Here is a 26,019-nt window from a genome sequence, read left to right on the forward strand (position 1 = left end):
CCGCGCGGGGTGAAAGACCGAGGGGGAGGCGCCGGCCGCCCGGCCAGCACTTGCACAACCCGCCTTGACTCACCGCCGCCCGGCGCGGGGAGGGTCCCCGAGGGCCGGCCTCACCTCCAGGGCAGCCCCGGGCTCGGAGCGGCTGCCACGCGGGGTGGCCTCGCCGGAGTCAAACTCGCCGGCCGCGGCCAACCTGGGGCCGAGCCCTGGCCCAGGTACCGAGCACTCGTGCCAGCGGCCGCCAACTGCGGCCCAGGGTGGCCCCGGGCTCCGTCGCTCTGGCTGGAGGCGCTCGTCCGCGGGCGGGAAGAGGGTGTCCTCACATAGCGAGGGGACCTGCGATGCTGTCCCGCGCGTTAGTGCCCAGGCCCTGGCCGTGCCAGGTTGACCCCTCGGCCCTTAGAGAGGCAATTTGTGCAGAGGGTTTGGAATAAATCCTCCAAGTAGTTTTTCATTTTATAAAGGATGCATTTTACTCTCTTTCAGGAGAGACGTGGTGCCCTCTGGTCAATATTTGTTCTTTAGTTTCAACATCCTTAGAAGCATTAAAACCCTCCCTGTTAAATATTCTCCCAAAACGCAGCCCTGGTTAGGACAGGAAATATTTTAGCAGCCTGGTGGTCGCCTACTTACTCTGCGGCACTTCCCTGAAACCACTTTGAAAAACACCTACCGATTGTTTATGATGCAGTTTTATTTCAAACCCACATTGGAGGTTTGTTTTCAAAACAGCTAAGGTGAGTTGGCTGAGGAGTGGACAAAGGAAGAGAGTCAACAAAATTCTATAACGTCAGTGGCCAATTAAGTCAAAATGTTGTGATTAGTTGAGATATTTTGCCAACGTAATGAACAATTTACCGAGCTTATGTTTTACTCTTTCCATTCAAAGTTAAGAGTTCCACTCATCTGATCAAAGCAGTAAGAGGATGCCATTTTTGATTGAATGGGAATTAGTGATATGGCAAAGAAGTATCTTTTCTTAAGATTCCTTTTGTACAGTATCAGTTGTTTCTCTGTGGCCCAAATTAGAAAGAACCCATCTAGATGAACTGGCACCATATTGCTGCAGCCAGACCTGAACCAAGAGGAGGTAGGGGGAGAGGAAAGTGGCTGCCAGACAGGAAAAAAAAGAAAGAGTTGTTTGATTCTCAGACCAACCCTTTATTCTCAGGGCACTGGGCTGCTCTGAGCCCCCGGAAAAGACACCTGTGACTTCCCTCAGCCTCCTATAACTTCCCATGGATTCTATGGATTCTCCATCTGCTTTCCACTTTCTTTTTCAATCCTGTACCCATTTGAGTTCCAGCAGTGTTCAGGGTGCCAAGGATGATGCATTTAATTCCTACTGCCCCAGAGCTAGAAAAGCCAACTAGGAGATCTTCTGATTGGGCCAGTTTGATCAAAGGCTGTATAATCTCAGCTTCAATAAAGTCTTCTCCAGAGCCCCTCCTGCAGGAGCCATGTACTTGGCCATATGTGTGCTAGGTATCTGCGCACCCTGGATGGGGGAGGATTTTAGGGAACCGTGCTATCACCCGTCCCACGTTTGCATCCCCTCTTCAGCATTCCAGAGGAGAGGTCTTCCAGTCTTTGCTCCAAGTCTTCCAGTGATGGAGACAGCTCCTGGCTGAGCCTAATTGCCTTTGAACGGTTATTACCATCAAAAAAAATTTCCCCTACTATCACTGGCCTTTCATCCACTTATCCGAGAACACATTCTGCTGGTCCTTGCACACACTGTATGTTGAATAAATGTAGGGTATTTCAATACATTTTTATGGTGACTGTTTTTGCAACTACATGTTTTCATTTATTTGTTAGGTGTGTTTAAAAGTTGGCGTAAACATTCCTCCTCCCTCTCTCTCTTTTAATGATAAATCATGAACCTTAGTGTTCCAGATACCAGTAAAGAAAAACAGTTTGTTTTGGCATCCTGTCTCAGATTTCCTCATGATTACAAATACCGTAAATTCAGGTCAACTGATGTTTTTAACTTCAGTGCTTTGACATTTATTTCCATTAAAATAACTTCTCATAAGTTATTATGAAACATAGTAACTTATGAATAACATATTATATGTAAGTTATTATGTATAACTTATGTGTATAAATAATATTGAAAGGAGAAGTATTCATAGTTATTACCTCTGTGTGACAGAAGTAGAGACATCTACATTTTTCTTTGTATTTTTTTGTATTGTTCGATTTGTCCCTAGTGAAAATGTTTAATGAGAAAATAAAACAAATATTTCCTTTACACATTTTTTCTTGGTTTTTTTTTTTGCAGTTTTTGGCTGGGACTGAGTTTGAATCCGCCACCTTTGGCATATGGGGGCTGGTGCCCCACTCCTTTAAGCCACAGGCGCCACCCTTTTTCTTGTTTTTTTCTGTAAATAAAATTATGTTTTAAATTGCAGCTACATTGCGTATAATGTACACGTAAGTCCATTTCCTTGCCATGCTTCATGAGGAGACAGACTGTGTTTCATTCATCTTTCATTTATCTGTGTCTTCTCTCCTCTTTTCCAGAGGTTTTGCCAAGAAACTTACCCATAGTAGGTGCTCAATCAACAGTTACTGATTTAATTTCCTTTATTGAAATTCATTACTTTGTGTAAGCTTCATAAGACATTTATTTTAAAAAATCAGGTCAAAGGTCACCCTTTCTAATAAATAATTTCTCAGAATTTAGCACTTGTCGTTGGAGGTGGCGACTTGTTATTTCACCAAAAATATTTGCACTCCCCCTCTACGGTCTGCCAGCCCTTGCCTTCTCAACACATTCTTCCTAAAGCTCGATAAGGCCACAAGCCTCCATTCTGGTCAGTGAAAGGTGCCATGTGTCATCTCAGACAGGGCCCAGAAAAGCGACATGCCCTATTGATTGTCTCTGTTCTCTCTTCTCTTGTCTGGCCCTGGTGGAGCCTTCATCTGCCTGGGCCCCACCAGTGATTGACTTTATGTAAATGAGTAATAAAATTCCACTGGATTAAGCTACTGAGATTTGGAGAATTCCAGGGAACAAAAGTTAATGTTACCTTAACACTAACAGCAGCAAACAAATCACTAACTCCTAGAAAAGACTGAAAAATATTTTGACCACGATTGGAAGAAGAGCTAATAATGCAAGTACGTAGGTCCTTACCTTCTTAAAAATTAAACTTTTCTGAGCAGCTTGTTTGATACAAATGAACATTTATATTTACATCCTGACAAAGAGACCGGGAAAAATGAAAAACAAAGAAATGGGGCAGCATTTATCTTCTGATTGCTTTGAAAAGATACCAGTAGAATTGGTTGAGAAAATGAAAAAGGTTAGTTTGTCAGCCAGTGTTTTCAGGTAAAAAGGATCTGATTTTTTAAATTTGGTGGTTGCAAAGCCATGAGTCAATCTCATTAAATTTGATAAAAATAATACAGGTCCCACTAACTGAATTACAGCTAAAATTCCTGGTTATGCACACCAATTGGGTGCAGACAGAGATGGTCATATGAAAGAGCCCTTTGCAATTGGTTGCCAGGATGTGCCTGAAATTGCTGCCTAACTGGGGTGTCTTTTGAGGATGGATATGGGTGGGTTTATTACAATTATCTGAAATGCAACTTAGTTAACCCAGGATATTGTTGTTGATTTTTATTTTGATATTTCAACCTCATGTGCTTATTTTTTGGCTATACTATAAGCATAGCATTAACTGCAGTGGAAAATTTTAGCAATGATGGCATTAAATATTACATGTGCTCATTTATATAGAGTACTACTGAAAGATGTCAAATTGTTAAACAGAAAGTTTAAGGAAGTTAAAGTATTCTTTGGTATATCTGTAATTTAAAAAACAAAAAAGCTTGCCTGGAATGTTTACTTAACTCTCTTGTTAATGATTCATGTCTAGACTTAAAATTCCTTAAAGAAAATGTCTTTGTGGCGTCTATAGCTCAAGGGGCTAAGGTGACAGCTTAAGGCTCTGTCTCAAAAAATAAAAAAATAAATGTCTTTGTGTGTTCTCCTATGGTAGGTAGTAGGATGTCTTATTCACGCCATAAGTGCGCTTTTGAAATTTAACCATAATTAAACTGGAGTTTTAAGAGTAGGTTACTATCACTGTACTACCTTGGACAAATTACTTACTGTGTTTCAATTTCTTATCTGTAAAATACAGATAATAATAGTACTTGCTTCATAAGATTATTGTAAGAATTGAATAAGATAATATATGTAAAGTTCTTAGGAGAATACCTGGCACAGAGTATGTATTATATAGGTCAGCTACTCTTACTATTATTTTTTGTTATCATTACCAAATGGCTTATATTTCTTAAAAAATTCTTTGTAAATGAAATAGAGTTATCACATTGATTTAGTTGACATTTCACAGGTGTTTTATCTAAATAAGTTGATTATCAGTGTCTCCGTGTCTATGACTTTTTACCCTCATTTTCCCTACCAGTTAATACTCTATGTAAAAAACTGAGAAACTAAATCTGTGCTGTAAATGAACTAGAAGTGCTGACATAAAAATTAAACAATGAAGTGTAAGAAAGTCAATTAGTATTTTGTCACGTTAAAAGTTCATTCTAAGTGGTCTGTTTGGTAATTTTTTTATCTTAAAATATATCGTTTTCTTAAATTGACTTTGTGTTTTCAGTCCCTAGGGGTGAACAGCCAATGAGAGACCCAAAGGTGTTGCCAACTCGGGCCAGAAATTCTGCAAAGGAGCACCCTGGGGAGGAAGAGCAGTAGAAATAATGGGATTCGGTCAGTGACAGGAGAGAAAGAAAAGAATGTTTATGCATGTGCTAAAAGGCTTCTAATATTTCCCATTTTTAAAATCTTTGCTTGATAAAATGACATTTGTTTCCATCAGTTTAGGGGTCTCTAACAAAGTGCCGCAGACTAGGTGGCTCATAAACAAGAGGAATTTAATTTTTGCAGTTCTGGAAGCTGGAAGTCTGAAATTCGGGAGCTAGCATGGTCAGAGTCTGGTGATAGCCCGTCTTCTTCCAGGTCACAGAGTGCCATCTGCTCATTGTAACCTCAGTGGAGGAAAGAGGGCTAGAGAGTTCTCCATGTCCCTTTTATACAGTCCCATTCATGAGGACTCCTCACTTTGTGACCTGATTACCACCCAAAGGTCTCACCTCCTAATACCAACACAGAGGGGGTTAAGATTTCAACAAATACATTGGGGGAGGAGGCAAACATTCAATCCCTAATATCATCCGGCACTCAAGGCAGTTACCGGTGACACGTCTTGATTACTTGCTTTTTCTAACCAGTCAATTCCCTGCTCCTGTCAATTGTCGTGACCCATTTACTAGATCACATCTCACATTTGTCCCTTTCTATTTCATTCCCAAGCACCTAACCCATAGACTACAGAAAGAGCTTTAAAATCTTAGTTTATGAATGAATGAATTTACAAATGGAAATGATAGGTGTTAATTATAGGTACTTTAGAAAAATCAAGTAAGCAAAAAGAAGAAAAACATATTGTCTTTAATCTGACCACTTTGAAATAAGCACAGTTAACATTTTGATATAAATACCTCTGCATATGTGTATGTGTGTGTGTGTGTTAAAGGAACCTGCTGCAATAGTTTGTAATTAACTGCATATCATAAATATTTGTCATATCAATAGACTTTGACAAGATTGTTTCTATTAACTGTATGTTGTTCTATTCTGTCAATATAATACCATTTATGTATTCAACTTCCTGTTATTAGTATGCAGGCTATTTCTAATCTTTTACTTTTATAAACTTCTTTGTGATAAGCACCCATTCTTAATTATTTTTATAAGTAAGTTCATAAAAGAAGATTTGTAGTGCCACAGCCCACACATATTTTTAGGGTGTTCGATAATAAGCCAAATGCAATATACCTTCTTAATTTGTACCCACAAGTTCTTTTCTCCCCTTGGCCATCTGGTGACCACAGCTGAATATCACTGTGGGATGGCCAAGGGGAGTACCTTGCAGATAACTGGGGTGATATTCAGCAATGAGGTATGTAGCACTTTCTCTAGGATGAGTTTGCAGAGTTAATGTCAGAACTCTGTATGACAAGAGCTCTGTTGGTCATTCAGGAAAAAGAGTTCCAAAATTGCCTTGAAGGGCGCTGGTGTGAGTGCAGAGCCTCCCGAGGGGAGTACTTTGAAGATGACCGTAGTAACATTCTCCTCGGAGGTATGTAACATTTTTTTCTAGGATGAGCTCGTGAACTTCATTGTCCAACTTTGTGTTCCTTAGCACTACCAGATGGTTTGTAAAGAACCCTCATCATGTCACTTCCCACCCCCCAAATTTTCCAGGACTCAAAATTTCCTGTTCAGCCGTCAAGGTCCCTGTAATCGGCGCCCAACCTGCCCTTCTAGAGTCATCTCTTGCCGTTCTCCCTACGCTACCCTGCAGCCCATGCTTTTGCTTCTGCTGTTACTGCCACCTGGAATACTCTCAATTTCCACCCATCTCCACCCACATGAGATACGATCCCTTTTATAAACACTCCTAGCCCTGTGTATGTAGCTCATGTGTGGCATTTACCATGTTCTGTTCTATGTCTCTTGCTTTTCGTGTACTCAGCTTATCCCCCTTCCTACACCACAAGGGCTTATAAGCCTGGGAAAATCCTCCAGGTCCCCCAAGGCAGCAGTGTAGTTGTCAGAATTGACTTGGTTATCTTATAGGAACAATAACCCTCATGTCTCAGAGCCTAAAAACAGGACAGATTTATTTCTCTTCGTGCCCTATGTCCATCTCAGGCCAGCAGGGGCCTCTGTTGCATGGCATCCTCACTCTGGGGTTCAGGGGACCCCTCCATGTGAAAATGATGGGACAGGAAGGGGAACAGACAGCTGGAGGGTCTCGCACTAGCAATTAATCGTTCCTGTCTGGAGGTGATATTACTGCCTACAAGCCACTGGCCAAAATTAGTCATATGGCTCTACTGGAAGGGAAGGGCAGAGAACAGCGATCCTTCTATACATCTGGGAGAAGGGGAGATCATATTAGGGAAGCATGAAGTCTCTGCCAGGGTAGCTGGCATGGTGCCTTGTGTATAATGGACGGTCCACAGACCTATTGGAAGAATGAGCAAATGACTATAGTAGAACTTGTTTCTTTTTCAAATTAACTTTAATTTTTATAAGTAGGGGAAGATGAACATATACTTTCCTATTAAGTATAAATGCTTATATGGAATACAGATATAATTTTTCTGTTTCTGTTTAAAGCAGAAAGGATGGAATCAGAGAAATGTGACCACCCAGTACTTTTGGGAGAAGTAGGAACTGCATCAAAGTCACGCAAATTAACGAGGTAAAAAAGAGTGTCCAAAACTGTTAGAGGATGAAGACAGTCCAACAGGAGGGGCAGCCCTGTTGAAGACCCTTCTGAGACTGGCCTTGCCTGTAACGTGGAAAAGTGGAAGAAAACACATATCCTGGCAAGGTGCTTTCAGATAGCAGGTGAAACTCTACCATGGACGTGGCATAACTAGACCAAGGACTGAGTTCTGTTCCCCTGGAAAACTGTGTTCCAACCAAGAGTCTCTCAATTTATAACCCAGAACCTGCAACCTCAATGGATCCTTTTCTTTTGTGACTAATAAGATTGTCATCACTCTAGAAAGGTCAAACATTACGTTTAGAAAACTGAATGAAACCCATAGCCTTACTATTTTTGAAGTGAATTTAAATGTGAGTATAACACTATTATAATACTATAATTATTGTTAGAGTTACTACAACATGTGTGTTTTTCACTAAAGATAATTTGTCACATTAGGTTTGCAGCTTTATTGAAATGTTCAAAACACCTCATCCAGGTTTGAAATCAGCATTTAAATATTCAAGGCACTTGGTTCATGAAGTGTGTAGTTTGACATTAGTTCCATAATAGTGTTTAAATATCTGGGGAGATGTGCTTAATAGATGTAAAAGCTTAATATACTGGACATTAAACAAAACTAAGTAATGGCGAGTGCTCTTTCTACACCAGTATCCTGTGAGACGCTAAGGATCCTAGCAACAGACAAGTCCAGTAGATTTATTAGACTCTACCTTGGAGCAAAAATGCGTGATGGCTGGCTATTACTGTTGAAAACAAAATCCAAACTAATGTGCTTTGCAGGAAAACCTAGTTAGAAACTACACGGGTTACCTTCTGTATGCATGTCTCTTGACAAGGGTTAGTATTCATTTTGCAGCTTGATTAGGTTTGGACCATTGGGAGATGCTTTCCTGTGTTCGCCGCTCAAATAATAATCCCAAGGTTTGTTCCTTTAAGGCACTTCTGAGGTCAAGCTTTCTAAAGTGAGGGGCATTGAGAGGTGAGGATTTTAGACAAAGAGTAGGCCAAGCAACTTGAGTGATCCAAAGACTTTTAAGAAAAGCAAAGATTAATGTTTGCTTTTGTATTGTGCTGATGCTAAGCCCTTCCAGCTCCCCTCCAATGTTCATTTAAGTTTCTTTATAAACAAAAAAGAACGTGAATAGTTTTGAGGTCTAAAATACATAGTTTCACTTCCTATAGCTACCATGGCAGCACAATGAACATTGCCAATGACGCTAATGTCATGTAATTAATGGGTATGTCAGAGATTCTTTCTTGCTGTGGATAACAGACAATGTTCAGTTATTTTTCTAGACTAAGCACTTCAGCTTGCTACTTGCCTGGCTGATCTAAGATGCTCTGAGGATTCTCAGAGGGCTTATGAGCTAATAGCACTCAGGGGTTTAGTGTCCTGAGGAACTCTAATCCTCTGCTTCCTGACTCCCACCTAAGCCAGGGCCTTCTGTCAGATGCTGGGAGGGACAGGCAGTTTGAAAGCAGCCATTCTGCTCCACTTTTGGGGGTCGTGTGAGGCACCAATCAAGGGTTTCCTTACTGACCAGGATGTATTCCCTGCCTGCCCCTCTGCCTTAGGTAGGGCTCTGAGGGTCTTCCTTTCTGAACAGCATTAGCAAAGCAAGCCATACCATGGGTGAGCTAAGCCAAGCCTCCGTGGAGAAATATCTGGAGGAGAACCCTCGGTTTGCCAAGGAGTACTTCGACAGGAAGCTGCGGGTAGAGGCCCTGGGAGAAATCTTTAAGAAGAGCCGGGTGTCCATCCAGGCCAGTATGTCTTTCCCTGAGCTGACGCAGGTGGAGGAGTCGGCCCTGTGCTTGGAGCTGCTGCAGATGGTGCAGGAGGAGGTGGCTGGCCCAGAGCTGGCAGCTCACAGGGTCCTGCAGAGGCTGGCCCAGCTGTTGCAGGCTGACCGCTGCAGCCTGTTCCTGTGCCGGGCCCGCAACGGCACACCTGAGGTGGCTTCCAGGCTGCTGAATGTCACTCCCACCTCCAAGTTTGAGGACAACCTGGTAGCCCCTGACAGAGAAGTTGTGTTTCCACTGGACATTGGGATAGTGGGTTGGATTGCCCACACGAAGAAAGCCCTTAATGTCCTAGATGTTAAAAAGGTAGGTGGCCTTATAACGGTGGGGTCAGGGAGGAATCAGTGGGAAACAGAGATGATGCCATCCTTGTAGCACTAGTTTGGCTATAACCTGGGAATGCAGGCAGTGAGGAAAAGGGGCACCCAGGCCCAGAGTTCCCAGATCTAGCAAATAAAAATACAAAGTTTCCAGCTAAACTTGAATTTCAGATAAATGATGAGCAATTGTTTTAGTATAAGCATGTTCCATGTAATGTTTGGCATTATGTCAGGCAGTCCTACCTAGGCCTGGTGCATTCCCCATCTCCCTTGCAAACTTTTCTGGTGCTCTGGGAACTTTATTTCTCCACGCCTCTCATTCACAGCCCTTTGAAGACATTAGTTCTTTGGGGTGGATTGATTCTAAATTTACTTATTCATCTATAGATCAAATGTGCAGGAAAAAAAATGATGCCTTTTGAAAGTTGAGATGTTGGTATCTGGATTATTATAAATGTAAATTTAAGTGATGGTTAAAAGCAGTTGACTCTCCCCCTTAACTCAGATCTATCAAGAACGAATTTCAATCTTGGTTTGTTTTTTTTTTGTTTTTTTTTTGAGACAGAGCCTCAAGCTGTCCCCCTGGGTAGAGTGCTGTGGCATTACAGCTCACAGCAACCTCCAACTCCTGGGCTCAAGCGAGTCTCCTGCCTCCACCTCCCAAGTAGCTGGGACCACAGGCGCCCGCCACAACGCCTGGCTATTTTTTGGTTGCAGCCGTCATTGTTGTTTGGCCGGTCCGGGCTGGGGATTCGAACCCGCCACCTTAGGTGCACATGGCTGGCGCCTTAGCTGGTTGAGCTATAGGCGCCAAGCCGAATTTCAATCTTGTAAATGGGACATCTGAACCAATAAATGGGACATCTGAACCAATAAATGGGACATCCGAACTCATGAGTTGAAAAATCAACTCATTCTTTTTACCATTACAATACATGTTCATTTTAGAAAAATTAATGCTGGATGTGGTGGCTCATGCCTGTAATCCCAGCACTTTGGGAGGCCAAGGTGGAGGATCTTGTAAAGCTAGGAGTTCAAGACCAGCCTGGGCAACATAATAAGACCCCCATCTCTACAAAAAATAGAAAAATTAGCCTCAAGAGGCTGAGGCGAGAGGATGGCTTGAGCCCAGGAGTTTGTGAGCTATGATGATGCCTCTGTACTCCAGCCCTGGTAACAGACTAAAGCTCTGTCTCAAAAGAAAAACAAAGGGAAGAAAAGAAAAATTATAAAATACAAGTAAACAAAAAGGAAGAAATGCTAATTCCCCATAATCCCTGCTCTCGGCAGTGATCATGGGTTTCTCCTGGCAGCCCTTTCACCACGTATGTTCCATGATTACAATTTACTATTAATAAAAGGGAAGAAATGGGTTAGGATGGAAGAGCATTGAATGAGAGCAGCTTGTGAAAGGCTTTCTGTGCAGGGGTGAATAGGAGCAGCTGGAGAGGCAGGAAGATAATCCCTTAAATGCCTCCTGAAGCTGATTACCGGGGGTGGGGGGCGGGGGGGGGGTGCTGTGTCACTCAGACCCGGGAGGTACAGAAGTCATCAACCAGGAACAACACTCAGCAAACAGCCCAGACACCCCTCAGGTGCAAGGGTTGCTGCGGGGCCCTGCAGAGTCTTCAGTCTTTAGAATCCCTCCCTTTAGGGAGTCTAAGCTACTTGAAGTTTGCTTTTGCAGCGGCTTTAGGCAGCTAAATACACTGATACGTGCCCTGAAGGCTGGAAGGCCACGTCCCACACCTGCGGCTTTCCTATTCGAATATGCTTCTTGATAGTCTCCAGCTGAGCTCATCTTTGTCAAACTTAAGGAAGTAACATTCAATAAATTTTTTTTCCAAATTTTTTTTGAAAAGGGTAGAATAATGGGTAAAATAATTTCTGCCATAATACTTTAATGAGCCCCGTTCTTCATGTTGAGGAAAAAATAATAGAATGGAGCTGCGTGGAAGATGAGGTGCTTTGGTCTGTCGCTGTCCCTGGTGAGCATCACAGCACAGACAGGGCAGTACAGTGCACCGGCAGGGTTGGGGGAGGTCCGTCCTCCTTCTCCCGAGGATTCCTGGCTATTACGGGTGGCACATAGAAAGATGCGCTGGAGACAGACAGACACCCTTCTGAGCTGGGAGGAAGGACGAAGGCCTCATTTGCTTTCCATTTTTATTGCTTCTAAACATTCCTTTTCTTTCTAGAATGGTGCTTTTCAACTCTGGCTGAACATTAAAATCAGATTGGTAACTTTTTTAAAAACCACACCTCTGAGACTCTCAGAGGTGGGGATGCAGGCATTAGTATTTTTAAAAAGCTCCCCAGGTCATTTCACTGTACAGCCAATGTTGAAAACCATCAGTCCATGGGTGAGCACGTACAGGAAGAGGATGAGAATTTCAAGTCAACTGTGGAATATGAGACAAAGAAAAAGGCTTATTGAGTCTTCAGTCCAACTCTGGTCTGTGGCAGACCGGAGGGTGAAGATACTGGCGTTGCGTCGGCCCTGGAGTCCATGACCCACATCAGTGAATGGCTCGGGCCAGGGTGGAGGCGCTCGGCCCTGCGTCCTGTGCTCTTTCCTCTCCGCTCACACCCGTGCAGTCTCACCCTGCTTTAGCCACTGCGGTATCATTTGCAATGAGAAAGGAGGCAGAATCCAATGTTTCAGATGAAATTTCTGAGTAATTTTTCACCTTTTCATAGCACTTGGGAATTGATAAAGCATTTTTTTCTCACTCTTAATCTTCTTTGATTCTGATAAAGACCCTGTGCCGGAGGCAGAGAACATACATGTTTTTACTTTAGCCTACATGTAGGACCCTGCCCAAGGTCAGGCAAGCAGGATGCGTCTGGTCTAGGACAATGACCCAGGTCTCTGAGGCCTCTCTTTTCCCACCACATCACTGACCATGAACAACTTGTCTGTGGTTAGCAGTGTGGGCACAGTGTGGTTAGCCGTGTCTTCTCACCCTAGACAAAGAGGCAGAGTCTGAAACTCCTGACCTGGGAGGCCTGGGAAGGTAACAGGGGAGCCACACGGCACGGGCAGAGGACCCTGGCATCAGGAGGACCTGGGTGCGGGCCCATGCCTGTGGCTCAGTAACTATGCGATGGGTTGAGTTTCCGCACCTAAGAGATGGAGATGAGCAAATGTGCCTGACTGTGTGCCTGACTCATAGTAGACGCTGATAGATGATAGCTATGACAACATTGTTGTTATGCCAGTGGGGGGCTGAGGGAGGAATGTGGTTAGCTGAAAAGGGTCAATGATTATTACCTGTTTTAAAACAGGTTAAAGGTGCCCGTAGCATGGTGGTTGGGGGAGGTCTGTCCTCCTTTCTCCGGAGGATTCCTGGCTATTACAGGTGGCAGCTAAACAACAATAACTGCAATAGAAAATATACCCTGGCATTGTGGCAGACACCTATAGTCCCAGCTACTTGGGAGGCTGAGGCAAGAGAATTGCTTAAGCCCAAGAGTTTGAGGTTGCTGTGAGCTGTGATAGTACGGCAATCTAGATAGTAGGGCGACATAGGGAGGCTCTGTCTCAAAAAACAAATAAATGAAAGTAAAAATAAAACAGATTAAAGGCAGGAAAACTTTTTAACAACAGGAAACTGAGAGATACCCTCTTCAAAGTGTTTCTTTCTCTCTTGGGACAGCCATCCATTCACTGTATGGATGGTTCTGATTCTGACTGGGAGTTGAAAGTCCTCTTTCCTCTTCCTGCCCTCCCTCCTCTCTGCCTCCTGATCGCAAGGTTGAGTCGTGTTTACTCAGGATTTAGCAACAGCCAGATCCATGCAGGCCCAGGCCTCATGCTGCTCTAAACAACGTTCTCTGGGGGCCTTCAGGGGCTTCTTTGAAGAAGGACCACAAAGAAACACCTCCACAGGATTTGCTCAAAGAAGTTTCACTGAGGATTGTTTAAGGAGTAAAATTAAAAATCTAAAAAGCCTCCTCTCCCCCTTGGTATCACTGAATGGGTGGGTTATCCAGTGCTTTCAGAAGCTGTAATAAACAAGCATTACATTTTGAGACTTAGCCATTGTCTCAAAACAGCCCATCGAACTTAAGGACATTTCCTTGTATGTAGAATCTGGAATAAAACGGCATCCAGTGTGGAAGCTGCAGAGTGACATGGGCTTGCAAAGAATCGGTGCTTGGCTTCAGCTCATGGTGCCTGTTTCTGGCATTTTGATTATTCCTTGAATGCCCAAGATGGCTTGTACTGGTGGGAGGGAAACTGACTGAGAGCTGGCCCGGACAAGCAATGGATTAAGAGAGAGATTCTGACAAAGCCTGGAGACACTTCGCCCTAAGGGTGAAGAAGCTACAGGGAACAGAGTGGACTAAGAGATAATGTGGTTAGAAGAGAAATGTGGCTTGTGGTGGGGGCAGAATGCTGGCCGGCTGGAGGAGGGAGCTTCCAGGAATAGGAGGCCTACGTCCACCTAGTGGCATCCAATTTCCTCAGTGATTAGAATTGCTTAGAAAAGCTAAAACTAGAAGCAAAATGGTAATTGCAAAAGGACTACTTGCTTCTCTTCCAGGAAGGCCTAAAAAAGTACCAAGTTTCTCTTCCCCAGAGTTATTGAGCACCTGGTGTGTGTCAGATACTTTTCTAAGTGCCCTGCGTACCCTGTGTTATTCTGTCTTCACATCAGAGACTCTAGGCCATGGACAATAACATTAGCTCGATTTTCTGATTAGAAAATGAGGACATGGAGGATAAATCACATGCTCAGGATCACACAGATAGTAAATTGGGGCCTGGGTGCAGCCAACAGAGCCAGACTCTGGAAATTTCGTCTTTATGCGATGCTGCCTCTTAAATAAATATCTGGTTTGTGTGTTTGCACTTTGGGAAAAGAGATCTGGGGTGAGGGGTGAATTTGATCTCCTTTGCATGGCAAGTTTCCTCTGCCAATGGTACCATGTCTAGGGATCCTCTCCAGGAGGGCTGCACCCATCGGGTTGAACACAGGAATTACCTGGAGCACTTGAAAGTACAAATTCCACTTCAGGATTAGGAGAGTCTGTTGTGAGGTCTTGGAATCTGTGTAATCTGTGGGTGATTCTGAGGCCAGGCTGGGGACTGCTGCTCTGAGCTAAGCTGTGCGAGTTCTGTCCACCCAGCAGCTCTTGTTCCCTGATGGAAACCTGATTTGGAAATCACACACAATGGACTCTCACATTTTTAACTTTGGGAAACCCAACAGAATCCAGCCTCTAAGATTTGTGCTGCCTTTAGAAGGACCTTCAACACAGGGGAATGAAAATCATACAGCCTGTGAAAAGAGCACCACATTGATTTTAGCCAATGAGTCTTAGACTCAGGCTGAAAGCTCAGTTCTAATGGGGGAAGACTCAGTTTTTACAAAGGGAAAAATCTCAGGACTCAAGGGAGTCTCAGTCTAAACCCATCTAGAGCGGTGTTCTTTGAAGTTACAGCTACTAAGATCACTGCCTTCCTTGACCTTCTCAAGCCCTTCCATTTGCGTCCTTCTCCAGACTGGTCACTCCGCCCTGGCCCTGGCCAGAGTATCTACTTCTCTTGCATCTACTCTATGAGGCCGGTAACTGGAAAGATCCACTTTCCTCTCTCTCAAAGAAAGAAATAAAAAATATGAATAAAAGACATTACTTTGGTAAAACTTAAAAAAAAAAAAACCTGACAAGTATTTGATGCTGGCAAGAGGTCCTCTCACACAGGGCCAGTGGAAGTAAGAATTTCAATCTTTTGTAAAAGTAAGCTATGTAAATAAAAACTGCATATGCCTATTGGTCCAACAAAAGGGATTTCCACTTTGGGGAATCCATCAGGTAAGAATAAAAGCAAGAATGATGAGCGCAGTTGTGCAGTATTGTTTGCAGCATGGAAAACTGTAAATAGACTGAATGAGTAGGGGATAGCTGAGTGGATCGCAGAGCTCTCACTGTGGAGTCGTGCACAAGAATCTAAGTGATGAGTTCACATCCATATGCACAGGTCTCGGAGGAAGTCCTTAAGACATTGTTCGATGGGGAACACATCATATAAATTTAGAAAAAGAAAAATAGACGATCTCCTATTTTATAAAAAAGGAAAAATAGAGAATTTTCTGTTTTATAAAATAGAAAAGAAAAATCTTTGTCCAAGCACAGAGAGAGGCATAGAAGGAGATAATGTCAAGCAGTTAACACCGATTTCCTCAAGTAGGCAGGATTGGAAAGAATTTGGGTGGATCATTCATTTTTTCTTTATGTTACGATGTATGGGTTGATGGTTTCAAGTGCACATTTTACTTTTGTAATTAGAGATGGCAGCTCTATGTGCTCTGTCTGTGATCCCAGCTGTGCTCTCCTCCCCTGCACATACCTCCTGTCCCTTGCAAACTTCCTGTCCATTGCAATCCCAAGCCCGTCCCTCCCCCACTCTTAGTGTCCCACTTTCACTTGGGATGTGACACCACTTCTTTTCTCCTGGCCCTACCTCAGCCTGATCTAGATATGCCACAACTCAGGTGGGAAATGCTCATTTTGAAATGGGAGGTTTTGTTCTATTCAGTCCTAGGGTGGCCTGTACAGTGGAATGTTTGTTGGGATCCTGGGGCCCTGGTTACTTGTCAGTACTACTGGATTAGGGGACCGATCTGTCACCACCCCTTGGTGTACTACTGGATGATTCCGTGCCGCTCTGAATATCTTTTTCAGAACAGCCACTTTTCTGACTTCATGGATAAGCAAACCGGGTATGTCACCAAGAATCTGCTTGCAGCTCCCGTCACAATGGGCAAGGAGGTTCTTGCTGTGGTTATGGCAGTTAACAAAGTACATGCACCTGAATTTTCCAAACAGGATGAAGAGGTAATGCTAACCTGGGCATCTTGTCAGAAGCTCTGGAAATTTGTTTGTTGTACAACTGAAGGAAAGATGTCACAACTATAATTTATTCTTCCCTGCCATCTGTAGGTCTTTTTCAAATACCTCAACTTTGTTGCTGTCATCCTAAAGCTTCATCATACCAACTACCTGTACAGTGTTGAATCTCGGAGAAGCCAGGTAAAAAGAAGGTGACATTAATCACTCCATTCTGGCCTGTTTTGACAAAGGGACCCAGAACCACAAGCCCAGACCTCTTCTACTCCTACCCTATGGGGGCATAAGCCATGTGGAGCAGATCCCCAAAGTTCAGTCCCACGTGTACTCTCATGACTGTCCCCTCAGTCCTCCTCCTCACCCCCCAGCTCTCCAGCTGTATGTACAGTCATCTAGATCCTGGTTGACCTTGGTGCCTTCATCTATGAGATGGTGATGACAATTACAGTTCCTGCTTCTCATGGCAGCTGCTATTAAATGGTCACTAGGTCTTGTGTAAAGCCCTTTGCAGTTCCTGGCTCATAGTGAAGCTATTAATTTGAGAGGAAAATCACTCCTCTGAAGTCTCTTGCTTCCATGAGGGAGAGGGATAAAGAACAGCATTAGAATCCACAGACGTAGGTCTGGACCACTCCGTGGACCTCGGTTTCTTTATTGAAGAGGTTGCAGTTGGGATGTAGGTCCCTTTCCATTCAGACTCTCCAGGTCAGGCTACCTCTGACCACTGTCAGATGCAAGAAAGGAATTATGGGGCTTTTCTCCCTTCAGGGCTAGCAGGACCCCATGGGCTACTAGTGCTGGATCCTCTGCATCCCATTTTAGGGCACTTGCCCTTTGGAATCAAAACATTTGGACATGGGGACGAATCATTGCTTTTCCCTTTCATACACCCGCAGCCATGTGAAATCTACTCATCATCCCTCCTAGAGAATCTGAATATCTTGTTGGATGTGAACACATGTTCAAAACTAGAGCTGCGTTTTCTGGCAATATGTATTTATTTTATTAGAAGCACCTCATGTTTTCTTTTGGCTAATGCCCTATTTGTGTATTTTGTGCTAACAATTTTCTTTCTATTATCTGCTTTCAGATCCTCATGTGGTCCGCCAATAAAGTTTTTGAAGAACTCACGGACGTTGAGCGACAATTTCACAAAGCACTCTACACAGTTAGGACATATCTGAACTGTGAGCGCTACTCCGTTGGACTGCTGGACATGACCAAGGAGAAGGTCCTTATTATTCCGTACAATTTGCCACATCTAAAATCACCTATGAAATGCATTAATAATGAGTACATTATGACTAATATTTAAATATTAGTCATGATGTATCATAAGAACAGAGTAAAAGTGTGTATTTTGGAGCAAAAAAGATACAGGCTTAACTCTTGGCTTTTCCACTTTCTAGCTTTGTCCTTGTCAGGTCCTTTTTCTTTTTAAAAATAAATTAATAGATATAATTTTTCATAGAAGTTTTAGGTTTACAGAAAAATTCTGCTTAATCTGCCACTTTCCCCTACTGCTACGTATTAACATTCTGCTTTAACATCGTATGATGAGCCAGTATTGATACGTTCTTATTAACTAAAGTCCACAGTCTACGTTTGGGCTCATTTTTATGTTGTCCTGTGGGTTTGGGCAAATGCTTGAAATGTCCTATATCTGCTATCACCATATCCACAGAATCATTTCAATGCCCTAAATATCCTCTGTGCTCCATGTTTTTCTCCTTCCCTGTCGTTCTCCAAACTTCTGGAAGCTACTGATGTTTTTACTGCCTTTCTAGTTTCACATTTTCCAGAATATCATGTAGTTAGATATCACTCTGTAGCTTTTTCAGCCTGGCTTTTCTCTTAGCAATACGCATCTAAGTTTCTTCCATGTCTTTTCATGGCTCGATAGCTCATTTCCTTTTAATCACTGAATAATATTCCCTTGCATGGCAGTTTGTTGATCCATTCACCTGTTATAGGATTTCGTAGTTGCTTCTAATTATTAATTAAATTATTAATTTATTATTAATAAAGCTTTTGTACACGTATGTAGCATTTTTTCTAGAGTTTGAGAACCTAATTATCAGACCTTGTATAGGCGTGTAGTGGTATCTTACAGTTGTTTTAACTTGCAGTTCCCTAACGATAGATGCTGTTGAACATCTTTTCATACGTTTACTTGCCATGAATATAGTTTCAGTGAGTTGTCTGTTCAGATCTTTTGCCCACTTTTTGACTTGTTTTTTTTTCTAATTGTTTAGTTTTAAGAGTTCTTTGTCTATTTTTACATACAAGTTCTTTATTGAATATGTGTTTTGCAAATATTTTCTTCCGGGCTGTGACTCATTTTTTTCATTCTCTTAACAGTGTCTTCTGTAGAGTTTTTCATTTTAATGAAGTCCAATTTTTGAATTATTTTTCATGAATTGTGCTTTTGGTGTTGTATCTAAAAACTTGTCAAACTTAAATTCATGGCTGGATGTGATGGCTCATCCCTGTAATCTCAGCACTTCAGGGGGCCAAGATCGGAGGATCCTTTGAGCCCAGGAGTTGAGATCAGCCTGGGCAACATAGCACGATATCATTTCAAAAAAAGAAAATAGAATTATCTGGATGTGGTGGTACATGCCCATAGTCCCAGCTACTCCAGATACTGAGGCAGGAGAATCGTTTGAGCCCAGGTATTTGAGGTTGCAGGGAGCTATGATCACAACGCTGCACTCTAGCCTGGGCAACAGAGTGAGACCCTGTCTCAAAAACAAAAGTATAAACAAAAACTCAAGTTCATCTGGATTTTTCTCCTATGTCATTTTCTAGAATTTTTATAGGTTGTGTTCAACATTTAAGTCTGTATCTGGCTTCACTGTTTTTTGCCTGTGGATGTTCAGTTATTCCAAAAAAAAAAAAGGTGTTGAAAAGACCATCCTTTCACCATTGCCTTTGCTCCTTTGCCAGAGATCAGTTGACTATATTTGTGTGGGTCTCATTCTGGGCTATTTGGTTCTATTGATTTATTTGTCAATTCTTTCATCAATGCCACACTGTTTTGACTACTGTAGCTTTATAGTAAGTCTTAAACTCAAGTCGTGTCAGTTCTCTGACTTCATTTTTCTTTTCAGCAAGTCTTTTTATCTCCCTGATTCTTGGCTTCCTCATCTATAAAGTGAGAACATATCTCTTGTCAGCTGTGAGGATTATATGTGTGTATATATATATAGAGAGAGAGAGAGAGAGAAAGAGTCCAGACATAGTAGGTACATGATAAGTGATATTATCACTATCAACTTGATGTTTTGTAATTTCAAAAATTTTAAGTTACTTTGTAGTAGAAATAATGAAACATTTAATATTATTCACAACATAATGCTCATTTCTCATTTTGTTTAATTCCATTGGAACCCTTCTAGTTCAATATAACTATTAACTATAACTACCAAATATTAGTTATAGTTATTACTATCCATGTAATTGGACGTTATTTTTTCAGAGTAATTTTTCTAAGTGGATAAATATAGGACCAAGCAATAGGAGAGCTGAATTCTGATCCTGGTTCTAGAACTTTCTAGCAGAGTACATTGGTTAGGAAGATGCCTTTGACTGCAAAGAGCATCAGACCCAGCTAAAAGTATCTTTAATGATATGATGGTCATTATCTCATTTAACAAGAAGTCCTAAGGTAGGGCAGTTCTATGACTAGTAAATCCAGAACTCAATACAGTCATCGAAGTTCCAGGGGCTTTCAACATTTCTTCCTGGCAAGGTCTCAACTCCCTGTCTCCTAGTGAGGTTTCCTCTTGTGGTGGCAAGATGGCTGTGGCTCCCTCAGCAGGCTTCTCCTCCTTCTTCACTGTCCACAGATTGGCCACATACCTGCCCTCAAACTACTCTAGGCACCTCACATGGACCACTCAGGGGCTGTGCAGGGCTCATTTTCCCTAACAGGAAATCACTACCTGATATTCAAATAAGATCAGGTTCTGCTAGCAATGAAGGGGAGAGAATGGATGTTGGGTTAGGCATCCAACACTGTCAGCCACTCTGTGTGACTTTGGCCAAGCATGCTAATCAACCTGGATTTAGTTTAATTGTATAAGTAAGCTATTATACATCGAGTACTTTGAACTATGTGCCAGGGTAAGTAGGTGTATGGTGTGTATTATTCATTTGATCCTCACAACAACTCTTTAGTATAAATGCTATTGTTATAATCACTTTACAGACGATAAAAGGTTAAGTGATGTGTTCATAGTCACAGATTCATAAGCAGCATTGCTGGGAATTATAGATCTTTTCAGCACTACAATTCCAGAACTATACAGATTAACATAAAATACACAAACACATAAAATTCATGTAAGATATGGTAGGTCATGGCACCATTTTTTAAATCATGTTTAAATATAATTGCCTCCAGGAATTCTACGATGAATGGCCAATCAAACTTGGAGAAGTTGAGCCTTATAAAGGTCCAAAGACACCAGATGGCAGGGTAAGTGCAAGTGCCTTCCTTGATGCCCTGTGTATCTAGTATCTAGGTGCTAAAACAAGAGCCTGCAGCTCACAGGGAAGGGAGCACTGTCCTGGGTTTGGCCCCTATAACTTTCTGTGGGATTCTGGAACAGTAGAAAGAGCTCTGGACAGGAGTTTGAGGTTTAGGTTCCAGCTCTGTCCCAGGCCAGCTGTGCGGCCTTTACCTTAACTCACTGTTTAACTTCTCCTTTTCCTATTCTGTAAAGCCAGGGCCTGTAGATAAGCTGCTCTCAGCAGGGAGGGATGCCTCAGAGCCACCTGTGCACGTTTTGAAGACACACTTGAGCCCTTCTTCAGAAATGTGGGGTTGGAATCTCCCCTCCAGGGAAGGGTTGGGTTAGATATACTTGCCCCTTCAACTGCAAGCTTCATAAGGGTAGGAACTATGTTTGTCTTAATTAGCCACTGAATCCCCAGGCCACAGGAAAGAGACGTTAATGGGATGGACTGTGTCCAGGCCTCAGGTTTGCCATCTGTCTCGTGAAGTGGAGAGATTAGTTCAATTCCCTTCCAGATCTGACAACGTATTCTCCTGGTTTTTTTGTTTGTTTGTTTGTTTTTATAGACAGAGTCTCACTATGTCACCCTGCGTAGAGTACTGTAGCATCACAGCTCACAGCAACCTCAAACTATTGGGCCCAAGCGATTCTCTTGCCTCAGCCTCCCAAGTCCCTGTAGCTGGGACTACAGGTGCTGGCCACAACACCTGGCTATTTTTTTGGTTGTACTTGTCATTATTGTTTGGCAGTCCCCGGCTGGGTTCAAACCTGCCAACAACTCTGGTATATGTGGCTGGCGCTCTAGCTGCTGAGCTATAGGCGCTGAGCCGTATCCTCCTATTTCTAAAGCACTTGTTCAGATAAGGCAGTGTTGAAAGCGGGTTGTGTGCTTGCTGTATACAATGTATAATGGCTGCAGTTGAGAAATTACATGATTTGTTCTAGTCATTAATGTCAGGTACTTTTAGATAATGAAAAGGATTAGTTAAAAATAAAAACAGAAACTAGCTGATAATTTGGTAGCTAAAGATCCCCCCATCCTAAAGATGTTTAAGGGAATTCAATTTTTATTTTTTTGTTTCAGTTTTTTTTTAATCGTTTGGGATTCATTGAGGGTAGAAAGAGGGAATTCAATTTTTAAAACACTAAATTTAATTCTGCTTTTTACATGTAGATAAATAGCCAGTAATATTTCTGGTTTTATTACAAGCTTATAATCAGGATATGAATAGTTAGATAATTTATGTTATTGAAAAATGTGGTTGGGAAATAAGGTACTATTTGAAAGAATTTTAAGATGGAAGCTCTTCAGTAAAAAATGTTTTCTTTGGGAGATAATATTGTTCTCATAATCTTCCCTATTTCCTTCTTAGGAAATCATCTTTTATAAAATCATTGACTACATTTTACATGGAAAAGAAGAGATCAAAGTGATTCCGTGAGCATTGTCGCTAAGTAGCTCAGGAGTTCCCATTTTGTTTTTGCACACAGTGTGTTTCTGTATATAGCAATGACTTTCTTTCTTCTGATCTTCCCCAAGGACACCTCCTGCAGACCACTGGACCCTTGTCAGTGGGTTGCCAACATATGTTGCTGAAAATGGATTTGTAAGTTATTGAACAAATTCAACTTTTAAATAATATTGCATAAAAATCTTATTAGCTGAGAGATAGATTCAGTTGTGAAAGCAGGAATACACCAGGTCAGGGTGAGATGGCCACTTCCATTGGCACAAGACAAAGACGAGAAGAATCTTGGCAGTTGAATGTAGGTTAACTGGAGACTTCTAAACTCTACATGAAAATATTTAATTAGAGCGAGAAAGATTTATCCATCCTTCAACTTCTTATTCTGCAGCCACACAAACTGCAGATGCCCTTTGAAAGTCAATGACTACAATTCATTCTAGATTTAATTCTATCTCAAGTAACTTGGCTGAGGTTTTGGAGAGAGAGGGACAGAGACACAGAGAGAGTCCGGGAGATGTGGGACTTCTGAACATTGAGTTAAAAGCTTGGGCCTCTAAGAGATCTTGATTCATCTATAAATATTTTCTAGAGGACTCAAAGTATGAACTAAAACACGTATCGCTGATGGAAAGGACAGAAGAGAGAAATAAGCTGATTTTGCCTCTTCAAGGCACACTCCAAGGATGCTCAGCCCACCGAATAATGCAATTCATTCGAGTTAGATCATGAAATTAACGGGTGGCATGAAAGAGCCCTTCAATTCTTAGGGTACATACATTTGTAAAAACTTGGAAGGATTTTCACATTTTTATTTTGTTGTTGTTTATCTATAAAGGTTTATTGTGCCCCAAGGGGCAGGGCCTTCAGTCCTTCCCAGCTGCTTTCCTCCTGGCGGCCAGGACGTCACTCAGCAGCTCCCGCCTCCTTTTAGCACAGCTGTGTGTCCCCACTCTTTTCTTGATGAACCTGAGGGCCAGTTTGCCCTTGGAGATCTTGAGCAGCTCCACGAGCACGCTGCTCATAGGGGACAAAGCCACACACCTCTCCATCGTGTCCCGCAGGAACTTTGTGTTTGGTGAGGCGCATGCAGCGGCAGCTGTGCCTCGATTTGCTCAAGTTCTTGGTCACCTTGTGGCCCTTGTTGAGGCCCACGGCCATGGGGTAGGGTGGAGCCAGTGCTGGACAGCAGCTGGAATCTCCCCTGGCTGCCACCGCGGGCACATTTTCTTTGCAAGAGTAGCCCAAAGATAGTTGAGGTGGTTCCACTCTTAGAAAGCACTTAACGCCAGCTGAGCTGAGGGGCTGGCGGGATTTGCTGCAGTGGGTGGGACCCCCGGTGGGACTCCCCTTTCACCCCCTCCACCCCCCTCAGAACTGGTCAGATTGTTAGACTTTCAGGACTTTTGTGAGCAAGTTATTGAACATTTAGCAGCTTGCAATCCTCCACGTTGGGATTATTTACACTGTAGAAAGTGGCAACTGATTTAAACCAGGGATTTCCCCGACTCCTGGCCAGGAGGGCTGATTTCACCAGCATCCTCTTTCTGGAGATCACGGTTCTAGTTTCATACCATGAATTTGAAAAAAAAAAAAAAATCTCTTAAACTCTTTGGGCTTCTTCCCTTTCCTCAGCTTTAAAAGAAAAAGGTTGAACTTAATCACCAAGATCCCTTCTAGATTTAAAATGCTACATATTTAAAATATGTAATTTTTATGGGAAGAAAGAGAGAGTCTTTTACTACAATTCATATGTGGATATGACTCAACATACGGATAACTCAAAAATGACCAAAAATGGAATGATTTTTTATCCTTATGGATGTGAGCCATAGGCTCTGAATTTCAGTAATGAAAATGATGTCTTAGTTTGGTGTAACTAAAAGCTATCTGGCTTTTTCCTCCTGCTCCATAGCCACCATCTTCTAAAACAAGATCTCACTTTAGGACAAAAAAACATGAGCAATGTTTTGCTCATGTGCCCTGCCTGCTCAACCCTGCTCCGGCTGACCCACCTTTCTGCTCACCTTTCTCCTCTCCTTGTCCTGACAGCCAGGGGCTTTGAACTTGAAGGGGATTCCTTAGTGGTGGGCAGAGTAGGAGGCAGCAGGGATGGAGCTGAGTGTCACCCAGTGACTTCATTAGCCAGCTCGAAGGAGTTGTCAGTAGATAAGACCTAGCCCAGGGCCAGGGGGAATGATTTGGGTGCAGGCTGCCAAGTTCCAGGTAAGAAGCCCTGACTGCCGACACAGTCTTTCTTTCTTATTCCACTTTGTGGGTTGAAATGGCTCCTCCATGCCACGTTTCAGAACTTCTGTGTCCTCTTGCCTTTCAGATATGTAACATGCTGAATGCCCCTGCAGACGAGTACTTCACATTTCAGGTAACTGCGCCTGAGTCAGGCCTCACCACTCCCGGCCCCTCTGTCCCCAGAGTCTGTCTCATGCCCGGGTGTGACCATTAGGAACACACAGGGCTTGTGCCCAACTCACCCCAGCTGGGCTAGTGGCCACCAAGCAGCAGATTTTTCAGTGAAGTGTAAGAGAGAAGGTGACAGAGGGGCCCTGCCATTTCTCCATTCTCTCCCACTTCTGGTCATCCAGGACAGCAGCAGCGCCTGGCACAGCTCAATAACTGTTCTGGCCTGAGTGGTGGGCTGCCACATCCCATGGCCTCAAGTGCCTCTTGGTGTTTTCTCAGCAGCCTTTGCAGCTCATTGCAACTGTTCTCAGAAAAGAAAATATCTTACTGGGTCCGTAGAGCCTCCCCCGCTGTTAGGCTTGGTTTTTCCAACCTCCCACCCTAGGCAGAGACACAGTTCCCGGGAATCCCCTCCATTCACTGCCAGGTGGGCCGCTGAGCCAGTCCCAGCCCACCCTCTTTTTCTGCCTCCTCAGCTTCCTGCTTGAACCCGGCTGAAGGCCTGGGGGCTCTCTCTTCCTTTCCCAAGTTCATCCAGCTCCTGGAGGGGCCAGCCTGTGGTCTCCACCACTCCTTCCCCACCCGTTATTTCTCCTCACTTGTCATTCCTGTCACCCCCTCCCCTGACCATTGGAGACAAGCTGGCACTTGGCTCTGCAGCCTCTGTTCTTCCTTCTGGCACTTGCTCTGTGTCCTGCTTTTCACAAACATCCACTTGGAACCCTGATCTCAGTCCGGATTAGAGACTGCCCTCCCTGGTGGGTACCACTAGGGTCTGTCTTTCTGTCCCTCTCACATATGGAGCTCCATCTATGCCTGTTCAGAAAAGCCAGCCCTGCCCACCTGGGATGTGAGCGGTGCACCCTCAGGGGGAGGCCCAAACCACGCCCTGGGGAAGCCCGTGCTCGCTGGCTCAGCTGCCTGCATCTGCCTGCTCATCCGGGTGCTTACAGGCACGGAAAGCATGCAAACACCACACGGCTGCATTTGCTCCAGCTCCTTCCTCCTTGCAACTGAAGCCTACTGGTGACCCTGCTGTGCCCAGCCCTGAGCCCCGTATTTATGACAGTTGGATACCAAGAAAGAATGCACATCTGGGAAAGAGACCATGACATTCTAAGCGCTTGGCCTTACACGGTTATTGTCTGCACAGGGAGTGGGAAGGGAGCTGGCCCAGGAGAACCAAGACTGCTTTCTGAGGTTGGAGCCTTGTGCTTTCTCTCCTGCCATGCTGAGGCTGCCACAGGAGCAGCCACAAACATGCTCTGATCACCCT

General features: G+C 43.3%; 1 protein-coding gene and 1 pseudogene across 8 annotated transcripts in view; one reads left to right on the plus strand and one right to left on the minus strand.

Moving 5' to 3' along the window:
* The first annotated feature begins 3,031 nt into the window (after positions 1-3,031).
* The window catches only part of PDE6C (phosphodiesterase 6C), a 53,026-nt gene continuing 30,038 nt past the window's right edge, over positions 3,032-26,019 (plus strand). For 2 of the 8 annotated variants that reach the window (XM_023509490.1, XM_023509495.1), the window contains exons 1-12: positions 3,032-3,129; positions 4,647-4,756; positions 6,089-6,188; positions 7,235-7,699; positions 8,928-9,461; positions 16,169-16,321; positions 16,427-16,516; positions 17,424-17,564; positions 20,742-20,816; positions 22,230-22,294; positions 22,397-22,463; positions 24,658-24,705. In XM_023509490.1, the coding sequence (XP_023365258.1) occupies positions 8,982-9,461; positions 16,169-16,321; positions 16,427-16,516; positions 17,424-17,564; positions 20,742-20,816; positions 22,230-22,294; positions 22,397-22,463; positions 24,658-24,705 (1,119 nt within the window). In that variant the 5' untranslated portion in view covers positions 3,032-3,129; positions 4,647-4,756; positions 6,089-6,188; positions 7,235-7,699; positions 8,928-8,981. The other 6 variants (XM_023509491.1, XM_023509492.1, XM_023509494.1 and 3 more) reach the window with 6 other exon arrangements.
* LOC111723134 lies at positions 23,189-24,464 on the minus strand (annotated as a pseudogene).

The sequence above is a fragment of the Otolemur garnettii genome, unplaced genomic scaffold (assembly GCF_000181295.1).
Source record: "Otolemur garnettii isolate 467f Iridium unplaced genomic scaffold, OtoGar3 scaffold00008, whole genome shotgun sequence".
NCBI lineage: Eukaryota > Metazoa > Chordata > Mammalia > Primates > Galagidae > Otolemur > Otolemur garnettii.